The 13,924-nt window shown below is 38.6% G+C and overlaps 1 protein-coding gene across 1 annotated transcript in view; it reads left to right on the forward strand.

Annotated features, from left to right (window-relative positions):
* The window catches only part of FBN1 (fibrillin 1), a 227,686-nt gene that overhangs the window by 122,687 nt on the left and 91,075 nt on the right, over positions 1 to 13,924 (forward strand). Inside the window, exons 11-17 of the mRNA XM_023617896.2 lie at positions 361 to 540; positions 1,156 to 1,296; positions 2,952 to 3,071; positions 6,002 to 6,127; positions 8,047 to 8,169; positions 11,301 to 11,423; positions 12,504 to 12,656. Of these exons, the coding sequence (XP_023473664.1) occupies positions 361 to 540; positions 1,156 to 1,296; positions 2,952 to 3,071; positions 6,002 to 6,127; positions 8,047 to 8,169; positions 11,301 to 11,423; positions 12,504 to 12,656 (966 nt within the window). The remainder of the gene's footprint in view (positions 1 to 360; positions 541 to 1,155; positions 1,297 to 2,951; positions 3,072 to 6,001; positions 6,128 to 8,046; positions 8,170 to 11,300; positions 11,424 to 12,503; positions 12,657 to 13,924) is intronic.

Consider the following 13,924-nt stretch of genomic DNA (forward strand, 5'->3'; position numbering starts at 1 on the left):
CTTTTTAGTGTTCTCTTTAGAGCCCTGTGGGATCCACAGGTGGCACTGGATGGAGAAAGTGGCATTTTATTCTTCCCTGAGGCAAATTGTGATATAGTTAGAGATGTCCTAGGTTTGGGCAGGGGCATGTGGTACACACTCTGGCGAGTGTGTTTTGGGCTTTGAACTATTGTTCCAATATGGTTGCTGCTGTAGGTATCAGAAAAAAGAATGAAGTCAGTTGTATTTTTTTCCTTTTTTTCAATTGTTCTATATGGTTTGAAGATCAGTTTTATTCAAAGATTTCTTTCAAAAGTAAAGATGACTTCCGTGAGCCTATGATATATGCTACAGCTCAGCTGTTGTGTTCTGTTTTTCCAGAGGATTTCAACAAGCTATGCTCTGTCCCTATGGTAATTCCCGAGAGACCAGGATATCCTCCTCCGCCCCTTGGCCCTGTTCCTCCAGTTCATCCCGTTCCTCCTGGCTTTCCTCCTGGACCTCCACTTCCGGCCCCTCGACCACCAGTGGAATATCCATATCCATCTCGGGAACCACCAAGTAAGAATTCAAAAGTCACCTGGTTATCTTTCTTGTGTTAATCAGCTTAACTTCTTTTTGTCATTTATGGTACTTTAGTCATTGAATAAATTTACAATTCTTAGATTAAATTTTTAGTTTACATAGTGTTTTGTAAGTTTCTTTGTTTGCCTGTCACATAAGGAAAAATGAGAAGTTTCATATTCTCCAGAGATTAATGTCCTTTTGTTATCGACGTTCTCAGCCAACTGTGGGAGAGTAGTGGTAGCGATTTAAATCTGATTCACAGCGTGGATTAATAGAAGAGGTACAAGATTATACTTTGGGTTATATATCATGCAAAGCAGTTTTGCAAGTAGTTAAATACCGATAACTCACTGCTTTTGTTATTCCCCCAAACTGGAGGCTTGAGAGTGATGCAGAGAAAGGAGTAGGAGAAGCAGGCAGAGGAGCAGGTGGCACGTGATCTCTGTAGTCAGGAATGGAAAGATGCTCTATTGACACCAGAGGACCTTTGTGCAGAGTCTCCTCCATCCTTTATGATTCAGTAGCTTGCCCAATATTGCTAGATTAAGTGCTGATGAAAGATGCCCTAGTTATAAATAATTTTAATGGGATTTAATGTTATTCTTTTAGGGGTGCTGCCAGTCAATGTCACTGATTACTGTCAGTTGTTTCGCTATCTCTGTCAAAATGGACGCTGCATTCCAACTCCTGGGAGCTACCGGTGTGAATGCAACAAAGGATTCCAGCTGGACCTCCGTGGGGAGTGCATTGGTACGTGATAGAGCTCTGGGTTGGCACTAAGAGGCTATTCCAGTTCTGTCATGGGACTACATTGGTTTTCGACCACTGCTGTAACAAATTACCTCAAACTTAAGTGGCTTGAAACAACACAAATTTATTCTTTTATAGTTCAACACAGGTCTGACTGGGCTAAAGTCATGTTGTGTGCAGGGCTGTGCTCCTTTCGGAGGCTTTGGGAGAGAAGCCATTTGTTTGCCTTTTCCAGCTTCAAGAGGCTGTCTCCATTCGTTGCCTTAGGGCCCCTCCCTCCAACTTCAAAGCCAGCAGTGTAGCATCTTAGATTACATTGAGCCCATCTGGATAACCCAGGAGATTCTCCCCATCTCAAGGTTAGCTGATTAGCAACCTTCATTCCCCTTTGCCTTGTAGTGTATTCACAGGTTCTGGGGATCAGAGCATGAACATATTTGGGGAGCTATTATTCTGCCTACTACCGTGACCTTTAACTTTCGTTGTAAAATAGATTCAAGTCATTGCTCGTAGCTCCAACTTAAGTCATCTTACCAAAAGCCTGACCATTAAAATAAAGCATTAAAAGTACCCCCAAACTATGAAATTTTGCGCATTTTACTAATTTAAATGGATAACTTAACCAACTCTCTCTGGTTAGTCATTAAACACTGAAGAGAGAAACTTTAAGTTGTTCACAAGGCATTTGAGCTAGTGAAGGGAAGAAATGTAATGCAAGAATAAGCTATTTGTTGGATTAGATAAGAACACCCAGTTGCTCTCTAATTTTTTAAAAATAAACTTCTCTCTTAGTTCTGTTATAAATTCCAACTCTGTAATTATGATTCAGGCAGAAATCAGCAGTTGTTGGTTTCCTCGTGCTATGTAGTTTCCTGGTGATGGGAAAGCCCCGCTAGCAGCATATTAGGAGAGAGTCCTCCAGTCCTTAGAGGTCATCCAGAGCCGAGTAGAAAAGGGAATAGCTTGCTGGGGGTGGGGAGTGTGAAATCAGACTGCGCCTGCCGCAAGAAGCATGTAACTGTGCAAGTGGGTTATCTAATGTAAGCCTTGGCTTCCTCATCTTTGCAAATAGAAGAATATAAGCCAGTTTACCTCAAAGTAGACTGATAGTTCTAAACGACTGTAAAACTAGTGGGAGCCTGTCTAGGGATGAGGTGGGGAGTGGTGGCAGATTCTGTGGTGGGTGAGAATTGCCTTTTAAATGGCAACTCCTTCATGGTTCGTTCTAATGTTCTTTGGGAAACTCAGCAAGGGGTGCTTAGATATGGTTAGGCCTCTTTTTGTTGAAAAATAGAGCTTCAAGAGACACTCAGAATCCCATCCATAAGCCACTTCTGAAATGTTCGCCTGTTTGGTTCCCTTAGGCCGGGCTCAAGGAGGAGAAAATGTTTATTAGCTCAGAGTGTTGAGTTGCTATGTGTTCAGCATTTTTCTCTGAAAAACAACACAGGAAAATGATACACTTTAACTGTTCAACCAGCCTTCAAGTGGCTGGTGACACAATATATTGTAGTGGAAAGAAAAAAGATCCTTTCATTGTGTTATTTATTTCTTAAAAGGAAAGTATTTTAACATGTAAAGGAAACCAATAAATGGTCTCAGAGTTATGAGTTATTGCTATTTAATTTCTTACTAAAATATACTGTGTTTTGCAGATGTTGATGAATGTGAGAAAAACCCTTGTGCTGGTGGAGAGTGTATCAATAACCAGGGCTCGTACACCTGTCAGTGCCGGACCGGCTACCAGAGCACGCTCACCAGGACAGAGTGCCGAGGTAGGGCCCGCCTTGCAATATGGGGCGTGCATGCCGAGGGAGGGGTTTGCTTCAAAGGAGTTCAGTGGAGTTTAAATAACCCTTGCCAGGAGAGGCTGATATGCTCCTGTCACTTTTTGTACTTAATTCCACATATTGTCCCTCCAAAGGACAGCATCACAAAATTTGGCAAACATTCAAATTATTTTAAAAGTTGCTTCTGTGCTTGTGGGAACATCTTATTTTCACTACTTTTTTCACCTCGTCACTATTACCTGTTAATTTTTAATCTGAGAGCTGGGGAACGGCATTGTCCTTTGTTGACACAGAAACTGAGGAAAATTTCAGGTGAAATTGTATGCGATTACTTTCTTGATGGAAAGGTCTAAAGGTTGAGGAAGTAGCCTGTACATTTGTGCTGCTTATTAGCGTGGTCAGCAGCAACCTCACCTGAGCTGGTTGGAATTGCAGAATCTCAGATACCACCTCAAAGTTGCTGAGTCAAAATCAGCCTTTTAACAAGATCCCCCAGTGATCTATGTGCACAGTAAAGTTTGCTAGAAATGTTACCTCGCAAAAGTTTCCCTTCAGGTTTTATTAATTAATTTATTAAGCCACCCACGATGCCTTTTACTGAATGACTTTGATGAGCTAAGTTTCTGAGACAGAAGTAAGATGTATTGCTCACCCTCAGAGAACTCAAATCTCTCTCTCTATCTCTATGAATCTGGCACAGAATGAGCTGTACCGTTGACCCGGTAAAGCCAGATAAAGGCGAGCCAATTCTGTTAAAATTAAATACCAGGAAAGGTAGGGAAGTTTGTTTTACTTAAAAAAATTGTCAACTGTTAATGGGTTAGTTTTATTTGCCTCTTTTCGCAAAAGCTCTTCACATGAGTTGAAGACGTACAGAAGTTTTTATTTTTATCTGTCATTGGTTTCAAAATCTTTGAATGTGGTTCTGACTTAAAGATTTCCTACCATCGGTGTATTTTAGTACACTACTTATAAATGGCAATTTTGAGCCAAGAAAACTGGAGCTCAGCATTTCAACCTGCTTGTATTTCTATTAATGGCCTGCTTAATTGAATTATAAATATGAATAGACTATTAAACTGAGTTTAGAACTTTCTTAATATGATAACTATTGTTTAAATAATTAACAGGTACAGTGTACTAGGCATTTTGCACTAGTAGAAAATAAAATGAAACCAATGTCTAGAAGGCTGCACTATTAGATAAGCAGATAGAAGAGATCGTTGAGAGCACTCAGCTGGGGCAAGGGCCAGCCAGTGTAGATTCATGTTATTTTCTTCAATCTGAGACTTAATTTATTAGAGATTGAGGATTCCCAAAAAGCTTCAAACATTGTCTTTAAGGGTTGGTGCTAAGCTCATCCCAAACATAAGAAATTGATAACGTGCTCACAGTTTTGAGTAGACGAAAGCCACCACAGAATAGTCAGAAAGGCTGTATACTCAGCTGAGGAGAAGTACTTGATGGGCTGAATAGAAGGGGACAGAAGAGACAGAAACACAGTAGAGAACTTTGAATGCCCAGCTTTTAATTTATCTTGTGAGGCAGTGGGGAGCCCGATGGCATTCTGAAATTAGTGAGGAGAGAAAAAGCCGAACTCTTTATCCTGTTTATTTTATCCTTGGGCCTCAAAAGATTATAGAATCCTAAAAAAAAGTCTGCTCAAGAATATGTGGCTTTTACTATTTTTTGGAGTGTGGAGCAAGTCAGATTTTAGCAAGGATTAAGAAATAAATGAGAGAGAAAAAGATCGTAGCTTGTTGGCACAAAGATCAGACAGAAGAGGAGCCCAGACTGCCTCGGCTAGTCCAATGACTCGTGTGGAAACCGCTGCTGGATCTGCCCAGAAAGAAAGTGCGTCTGAGGGTCAACCACAAGACACCGTGCAGACGCAGGGAGACAGTCAGAATAACCGATATGCCGTGAAGGCACATTCTTGTCGTCCAGAGGATGTTTCGGATGCTTATACTCAGGCACATGTGGCCTCAGCTCTGCATGGATAGATCTGCTCACATCCAACTCCACACAGTTCTCTAGTCTCTGTCTTCTGGGGAATAAGCCCTGGCAAAGATTTTTTGCTATGTAGACAAGGCAGTTCGTGTTCCTCCTCTTTGATGTTCATCCAGGTATGTAGCCTAGAAGCTGAAAGGAACAGATAATCCAAAGTACCATGTTGTCCATTTTGGGTTAATTATTAATATTTAAATGAGAGATCAGATATAAGTTATTTGAGTTATTGTCATTTTTAACACTTCCCTAGCAAGCACTGTGGTTTATTTTGGCACAATATTAAATGCAATAGAAAAAGGGAAAATACCCTCACAGTACCAGTATTTTATCTGGTAGATGGAATGCTCACAAAGTTATAAAAGAGACTAAGAACATGTAAACAATAAAACCGTACTTGGACCAGAACTGCCATGAGGAAGGTAGACATTTCAGAGTCATATGATTGATGGTTTTCAGATGGAATTAAACTATTTTTTTTAAGTAGCATTTCTGTTTTATTCTTCTGATATAGCTTTAAGATCTGTCTTTTCAAGCGTGTGTTGAAAGATTCCAGCCAAAGTTTGATATAAATAATAATATATACTGGCTCATTAAATTAGCTAGGAAAATGGTAAAGAAGAATCTGTTTTGTTTACAGAACAGAGATTTAAGGAGTTTATTAGAAATTACAGTTAGATTGAATGCTATTATGTTGGCTTTTTTTTCTGTCATATGTCTTGCAAACTCTAATTAGTAATCCCAAATCTCACATTATTTGATATCAAGTTTATTTTGAAGAATATTATTTAGTATGTAATTAAAACCCGACACTAAGATCACAAGTTTGGAGATGGAGGGAGAGAGAAAGAAAATAATTTTAAATGCCCTAAGTAAAGTCATTTTTTCTGTTTTAACTTTGATTTTAGACATTGATGAATGTTTGCAGAATGGCCGTATCTGCAATAACGGACGCTGCATCAACACAGATGGCAGTTTCCATTGTGTGTGTAATGCAGGCTTTCACGTTACACGGGATGGGAAGAACTGTGAAGGTAATAGCAGTCTGACAATAATAATAGTGTATTAATATTATTCCCCTCCTTCCATTGCAGTTTCAGTATCAGAAGTCTTTAATAAGACCAAGCCAAATATTGAGTGAAAGCTCAAAGTATCAAATATATTTCACATATTATTATCTGGGAGGCAAGCATAATTTTCAACCATATTTGTGCCTTTAATTCGCATTTCTGAGAGTCCAATAACATTTCAAATACATGAGGAGAGCTTGCCATTTAAAGGTCACTGTGATGATGAAACTTTCGTAGCATAAATCGTTACTTCCTAATTTTATACAATCAGAATTTGCACTTTTTTTTCTTGAGGAAGATTAGCCCTGAGCTAACATCTGCCACCAATCCTCCCCTTTTTGCTGAGGAAGACTGGCCCTGAGCCAACATCCATGCCCATCTTCCTCTATTTTATATGGGATGCCTGCCACAGCATGGTTCGACAAGCGGTGTGCAGGCCGGTACCTGGGGCCCGAACCAGTGAACCCCAGGCCAACGAAGTGGAACGTGTAAACTTAACCACTGCGCCACCAGGCCAGCCCCAGAATTTGCACATTTTTTATTAAAAATACAGCATCACTTAAATAGGATTAGGATTTTTTTATATTAGATTTTTTAAAAATAGAATTAGGTGTGTCCACCTAATCTTATATATTCTTTAATCATTTATAATCCTTTTGTTTATAGTGTCTGCCTAGTAATAAAATACTAGTAATGAGTATCCAAAAATGTAAAATTTGTTGAGAGAAACATTGACTGTTGAGAGCCAGCCTTTTATTTTGCCTCTTGAATTAATCACCTCATTTTGAATTGGGCTGTTTCAAACATTTTGTCTTTTTCCCCTGCCATTTTTTCCTGAGTTGAAAATATGACAATTATTGATGAGTTTCCACTTCTTAGACCTTTAGCAAAAAATGAAGAATGTTTCTTATCGTCTTTCCCAACGTCTTTGGGAATGATCCCAAGAATCTATTCATACATTAAAAGAATTTCAAAATTGTTCTTAGAAACATTTTTGGCAGAATATTATCTCAGTGATTCAATTCAAAGACTCAATGCCAAAATTCTCAGTTGGGATAGAATCCTGTTAAAAAAAGAAAAAAAATCATAAATTACATTGGTCTGACTAAAGCCTGTAAGTGAAAACACATCATGTCTAGAAGAGCAGGGGCCTCCCAAGACAGCTGTAATATTACATAAAATAACATATTGATGAATTTAAAGGTCTGTCCCTGTGATCAAGGTCTCCTAAAGGTTAGCTGGCAGGGCTATAATCCGTAGTTAAGTCTTGCCTTTTAAAAATACATTTTTTCCCACTCCTATTTAAAATTGCTTCAAACGACAAGCTGTCCTCTGGTTTCCACTTTTTAAAGAATCAAGAAGTAGCCTAAATACCTTTCAAATTCCATCATTCTTAGTTTTGATTTTATTTTCAGTATATGAGAGGTAATATGATCTTTGAAGTAAATATAACCATTAGGCTAACACACTTTTCAGTTTGTAAACTGCTGTTCCTAAAAAAGAGTCCTGATAGCTTTTATTGAGTTAACTTTCATAAATATGTATAAAATTATATGTAATTTTATATGAATTTCATATATATACATACATGTACATATTCATATATCTACATGTGCATACATGTATATGTGTATAGATATATGTCGTAAAATAAATTTAGCCCTATAGTTTGCATGCACATTCTCATCAAAAATTGAGAACTTGAGATAAATATTTCATATGGCCCCCTTTCTCTTTGTATGCTGTAACTTGGATGAAAATTAGCCTTAGGCTTTAATAACAAAAAAGAAATGTGGGGAAACAGAATTATATTCATTCAGGTTGGCTTCCTTTGTAAGCTTACTCTTCTGGTTGTAAGAAAATATATCTTTTGCATTTTTCAGATATGGATGAATGCAGCATAAGAAACATGTGCCTTAATGGAATGTGTATCAATGAAGATGGCAGTTTTAAATGTATTTGCAAACCTGGATTTCAGCTGGCGTCAGATGGGCGTTATTGCAAAGGTTCGTGCTATAAAATTGTAAATCATATTCCTCACCTGCTTTTTCTCCTCTCTACCTTGCTTACAGGTACCACTTTTCCTTATTGATTCTCCTCATTTAAAGTACCCCTAATTCTGGCTTAGGAAACCTGACTGGAACACCTTCTTAAGTCCAGCAATCCAGAGAGCAACAGTTTATACCCAGAAGACTGTTTGTATTACAAAAAGAGTGTTTGGGGTCTTCTGAAAGGGGCCTGAAAGGCTATGTAGAAAATGAAAGGCTACCAATTGGTCTACCAACAGATGTGAACATCTTTTTAAATAAGCTGAGTTCTCTCTCTTCCTTGCAGTTGGGGAATAATGACAGGCTTCTTAATGGCTGTCATTTGCCACCTCTTACATCTTCACCTGGACAGAATATTGTAGCCTTTTATTGTAGTGATCTCTTCTTCATAATATCCTTCAGATATCATAAGAAACAGGAAATTTTTCATGGACAGTTTATTTAGACTTCATCAAGTCACATAAGCAAAAAGGGAAACAAGACTAGGCAGAAGAAATAAATGGACCAAGAGCTATTGTTTAGCTTGGTAGCTTTTGAAATAATCTCATCACTCCAGGTATTGAAGTAAAAATGAAGATTTTTGTTTGTGGTGTTGAACATTGGGGTCCTCAGAAAAGTCATCAGAGATAAATCTGTGGTTAATGCCTCTTGCTTTATGTAGCCAGGGATAAGTGATTATTGTACTTGGGTCCAAGATCTGAGTTGGAACCAGACTTCTCTAGCAACCTCATACTCAAAACAGGTCCAGGAAATCTGCTAAAACACTGCACTCAATGCCTTCTGCTCATAGTTTCAGGCACAGAAGTATGGAACATCAGGCTATTCAAGACTGAGAAAGCAGGATGGTCCTGTGGTGCCTCTTCTCTGAGTGCCCCCAGTGGACAGCTTTGGTAAAGGGGTTATGGAAGAAAACTTTGTATTAAGCCTTTGGCAAGATGTGCATTTTCCCTGGGCTTAAAAGAGCTTGTAGCCTTTGGTTGTTTACCTGCATTCTCTATGACCTTCCCATCAACGGCTTTTAATATTGTGCAAATCTGCCTTCATAGGAAGAGAAAACATTTGAATTTTTCAAATTTGAAGTAGGAAATTGAGCCTTGTGCTGGGAGGAACTTACAGTTGGGAAGACAAGATTAACACTTGGAAATATTCTAAAATGTAAGAAAGCATACAACAAAGTGCCAAATTGTGCAGATTAAGTGTTGTACGAGTAAAAAAGAAAGGGGAAGGGAATGATTGCTGGAATATTTAGAATTAGGCTTCCAAACAAAATAACAGAAGGAAACGTGAAAGCCCCTTTGTGAGCAGACCTTTTGGGAGAACACATATTCCTCCTACCTATCCACAGGGCACATTCAGTGCCAATGGGCTGCTGGTGACCCAGGCTGCAGCCTCTCAGCATTAAGTGTGGCTGATAGATAATGCTGATGTAACTATTTCAGAAGACATTGTGACCTCATAGATGAAACTAGGTTTTGCAACTATTTGCAACCAGTAAAATAGTATCTTATCAATAAATGGTTGTCCCATTCATTTGAAAGTACCTGATGACTTGAAAGGTTTGTTCTGATTTTAGCATTCTGGCTTACGAGTCAGAGCTAGAGAAAGAGAAAGAGAGGAGGAGAGAGGGAGAATGCTCCATATTCTTACCTATGTCTCGTTTTTACTGGTGTATAGACAACATGGAATACACACACTGTAATAAGAATAAAGGAAGAAGAAAGAAAGAAAGAAATCCCATGTATGCTGAATTTCTTCTTTTCTATAATTTTTCTTTTGACATCATGGGATAAGATTTTCACTGAGCACTTAGGAGCCCACAGAGATGGGACTGTTCAAAGCTGAATAAACAATGCTAATTTAATCTCTACAATTAAACAGTCTGATGAACAGCATGGGGTCCCTGATCACTCTCTGAAAGTTGAGGCCGTTCACTTTGAGCAATGCCCTCTGCGTCTATGTTACATCTCTGTCCCCAGTGAAAAGCCTATGTGTTACTTTTCAGGCTGTAGTCACCACTGTTTCACTGTAGATCTCAAGTTGAACATAAAGGTGACACAAGTAACTGAACCAATTTAAGTTCATGTATTTAAATATAACTGCTGTTTCAAAATACAATCTGTACACGGAATCTTGGACCATCTGAGGATATTTTTTGCCAAACAACACAAGCTAAGTAAAACACAGAGGTGTTTCAGTCTCAATTTGCCTTTTTAAGGTCAGAAGAAAGGAAATAGTCACATACACTAGTTGTATATTATAAAAGGAGTTGTTATAAAATGACTTGCTGCTAAGTGTTATATGTTTTCCAAAACTCAATTTTGATACAGTTTCTACTTCCCCATATTAAGGAGGGGAAAAAAATCTCTGCTCTTATTAGTATGTGTCCAATAAAGTCTTTTACCAGACCTCCCTAGCTATACGCATATGATACTATAAAATATTTGTAATGCTTAAGAAAGATTTTTCTTTGCTGGGTTCCAGTTGCTTACAGTGCTGTTGTTGGCCAGGAATGGTCATCAAAATCGTCTGTGTTCATTTTGTGTTCCTTTTCTATGGCATTCCACCAAGGCTTTAGTTCTATGTCTCTTAATGTCATGCTAATTGTCCCAGAGAGCAAAGGCATGGGTGATACTGGAATGGACACCAGTCTGGGGTATTGGATGCCAAAAGGAAAAGCTTTCTGCCCAGGTCAGAATTGCGGTTTATTATCAAGCTGGGTTTCTGGCAGTCCTGGAAGAACTGCCATGTGAAACATTACACAAGACCCTTTGTCTTTTATCTGTCACTTTCCTCCTTCTTCTGATTCTGTTTTTGCCTTTGTGATTCTTATTTTGGATAAAAAATTTCTCAGGATAATATTATTAAAATAGCTTTCTATGGGAAAGAAATAAACTCAGACAGTTTATCTCTCTCAATTTTTGTTACTGTTCTCTTACAGAGAAATGAAAATGCATTTCATTGAGCTATTATTGATGCTATATGTAATTTTGCATATTCCCCATTTTCAAGTGTTGTAACAGAATTGTAAACGTGTTACAGTTTCAGATAAAAGTCACCTCATTTTTAATAAGTGCTCTTCCCCACCACAGATATTAATGAGTGTGAAACACCTGGAATCTGTATGAACGGGCGCTGCGTCAACACTGACGGCTCCTACAGATGTGAATGCTTTCCTGGACTGGCCGTGGGTCTGGATGGACGTGTGTGTGTTGGTAAGATTAAGCCATGACTAGATGTGTGATAGATCCACCCTCTGTCAGTCAGTAAAACCCGCCAGTAACAAATGCACTCTACCATAGCAGACCTGATATAATTAATATTTGTGGAGCAAGAAGACAACAGGATCAGTTCTCTTCTTGCATAAGTTGGATAGTAATTTATAGGATAGAAAGTTGAACTGAGATAAGTGAAAACCAAGGGAATCCCCACCTCTCCTTCCCTGTTTTCTTTCTCAATTTTCCCTGTTTTTTCCTCAATTTTCTCCAACCCTCCTTTGTTGATAATGGTCTTTGAAATTGGCCTGAATATGCTCATTATCTCATGGCGAACATTTTCGTAGAGAATTAATGTCCAAAGGAAAGTATAGAATGCAAGGGAGGATATGCATGATCAAGAAACTTGCATGATAATAGTTTTATGTGGCTTTATAAGGAGTTTGAGGTTTGTTGAGAAATAGATACAAATTTTATCCAAATTGTTTTTAAGAAAGGTAGTCAGTATCCCTTTGAATTGGGAGAGGATTGGGCATAGCTGGAAATCTCCTCCCTGGTGGTAAAGATGACACTGTTTAGTTAACCAACATCTACAGAAGTAGATAATGAACCTTTTACAGATTAAACTTCCTCCTTTATAAAAGTACACATAATTCAGACATTCAATCATTGCACATTTATGTTAAGGTAGACCACATTACTAATGAAGATCTTATTTATCATGGAGTGAGATTCAACAGTCATCCATCATTCATTCAACGTTTATTACATGCCTGCTCTGTACAGGCCTGGGGAAGACAAAAATGAATGAGATATAATCCCAGCACTTAAGGGCTTTGCAGTTGGGTAAACCACGATAGTCCCTAGAAAACTGAAAAAGTCTGGTCATTGGTTTCCAGTGCTTGGAAGCTGAATGTGCTTTACTTTGTTTTTTCTTTTCTATTCAGACCTAATACCAGAGGCATTGTCTGTGAGTTAGAACAGGGACAATGGATAAATAAAGCCAGCTTCAACTTTGACCTGGAGGGTTCTCATCTGTTTGAAGCGATAGTGTGATGACAGATGTTTCTTCCTGTTTAGACACACACATGCGGAGCACGTGCTATGGTGGATACAAAAGAGGCCAGTGTGTCAAACCCTTGTTTGGTGCTGTTACTAAGTCTGAATGCTGTTGCGCCAACACCGAATATGCATTTGGGGAACCTTGCCAGCCGTGTCCTGCACAGAATTCAGGTATGTAGTATCATGAAGATGCCCTCATACTGAGAGCCTTCTGCCACCGTCTGCATTTATGGAAGTCACAGGGAAAGATTACGTTGTGCTTTCCAGGTACATCATGTACCTTCCCGGGGTCTTGGCAGGGGCTAGTCAGAGTCTGATCACGCATTACTCACTAATCCTAACAGTCATTTGGAATAGGCAGTGCATTTGTGCCTCCCATCTGAGCTCCTCCACCTCAATAATATTCGTGCACTTTGGAATACATGCAGCTTGCCTTGTTTTCTAAAGTAGTTTCACAGTGCTTGCGTTTTGCAGGAACTATTATAGAAGCAGAATTTTACACAGTGCAAAAGTAAATAATTTTCAGGTTACCTGAATATTTCCAGCTTTTTTCCAAAAGGCCATTTCTGAGCTTTGTTCAAATCCCTCATGTTGATTTAGGTGTGCTTTTCCTAAATGATTTTATTCAACCCTAGGGAAAAAGTATTTTTCTCAATTTGAAGTGACATGGCACAGTGAAAAGAAAACCAGTTGGTCAGTCACAATTCTGCTCCCCAGCCACAGGCAGACAAATTACTTAATTGGAGGGTTTAGGTCTTTGTGGATTTTTGTTTATTTAGGAATTTTTCTCACCTGCTTTCAAAAGGATTTGAGATGGCTTACATTAGTAAACAGAATTATGAAATAGAATAATATGGAGAAGGGATCCTTAGTTTTCTCCTCTACAAAATGAGTTTCTTAGGTAATCCAGAAGATCCTTTCCAATTATAAATTATTTCTACTTGTAAGGCAAAAATAGTTTGTTGAAATTAAAGCAATAGACTGTCAGCATTTGAACGTAATTTTAAGGTAGCTTGGCAGTTGACTTCTAATGTCTTAAAATAGAGTTAAATCTGGGGCTGGCCCCGTGGCCGAGTGGTTAAGTTCGCGCGCTCCGCTGCAGGCGGCCCAGTGTTTCGTTGGTTCGAATCCTGGGCGTGGACATGGCACTGCTCATCGAACCACGCTGAGGCAGCGTCCCACATGCCACAACTAGAAGGACCCACAACGAAGAAGATACAACTATGTACTGGGGGGCTTTGGGGAGAAAAAGGAAAAAATAAAATCTTTAAAAAAAAAAAAATAGAGTTAAACCTAATATATAAACCATGTAGTTCTGATTGGTTGGTTTCATCTAAGAGTCAGTCAGTTCATTTCTAGTCTAGATACAATCAATGAAAGACTAACTCACAATTTTTAAACATTTGTCATTTTGAAAATGATAATGTTGGAAATTACAG

The sequence above is a fragment of the Equus caballus genome, chromosome 1, assembly GCF_041296265.1.
Source record: "Equus caballus isolate H_3958 breed thoroughbred chromosome 1, TB-T2T, whole genome shotgun sequence".
In the NCBI taxonomy this organism is placed as follows: domain Eukaryota; kingdom Metazoa; phylum Chordata; class Mammalia; order Perissodactyla; family Equidae; genus Equus; species Equus caballus.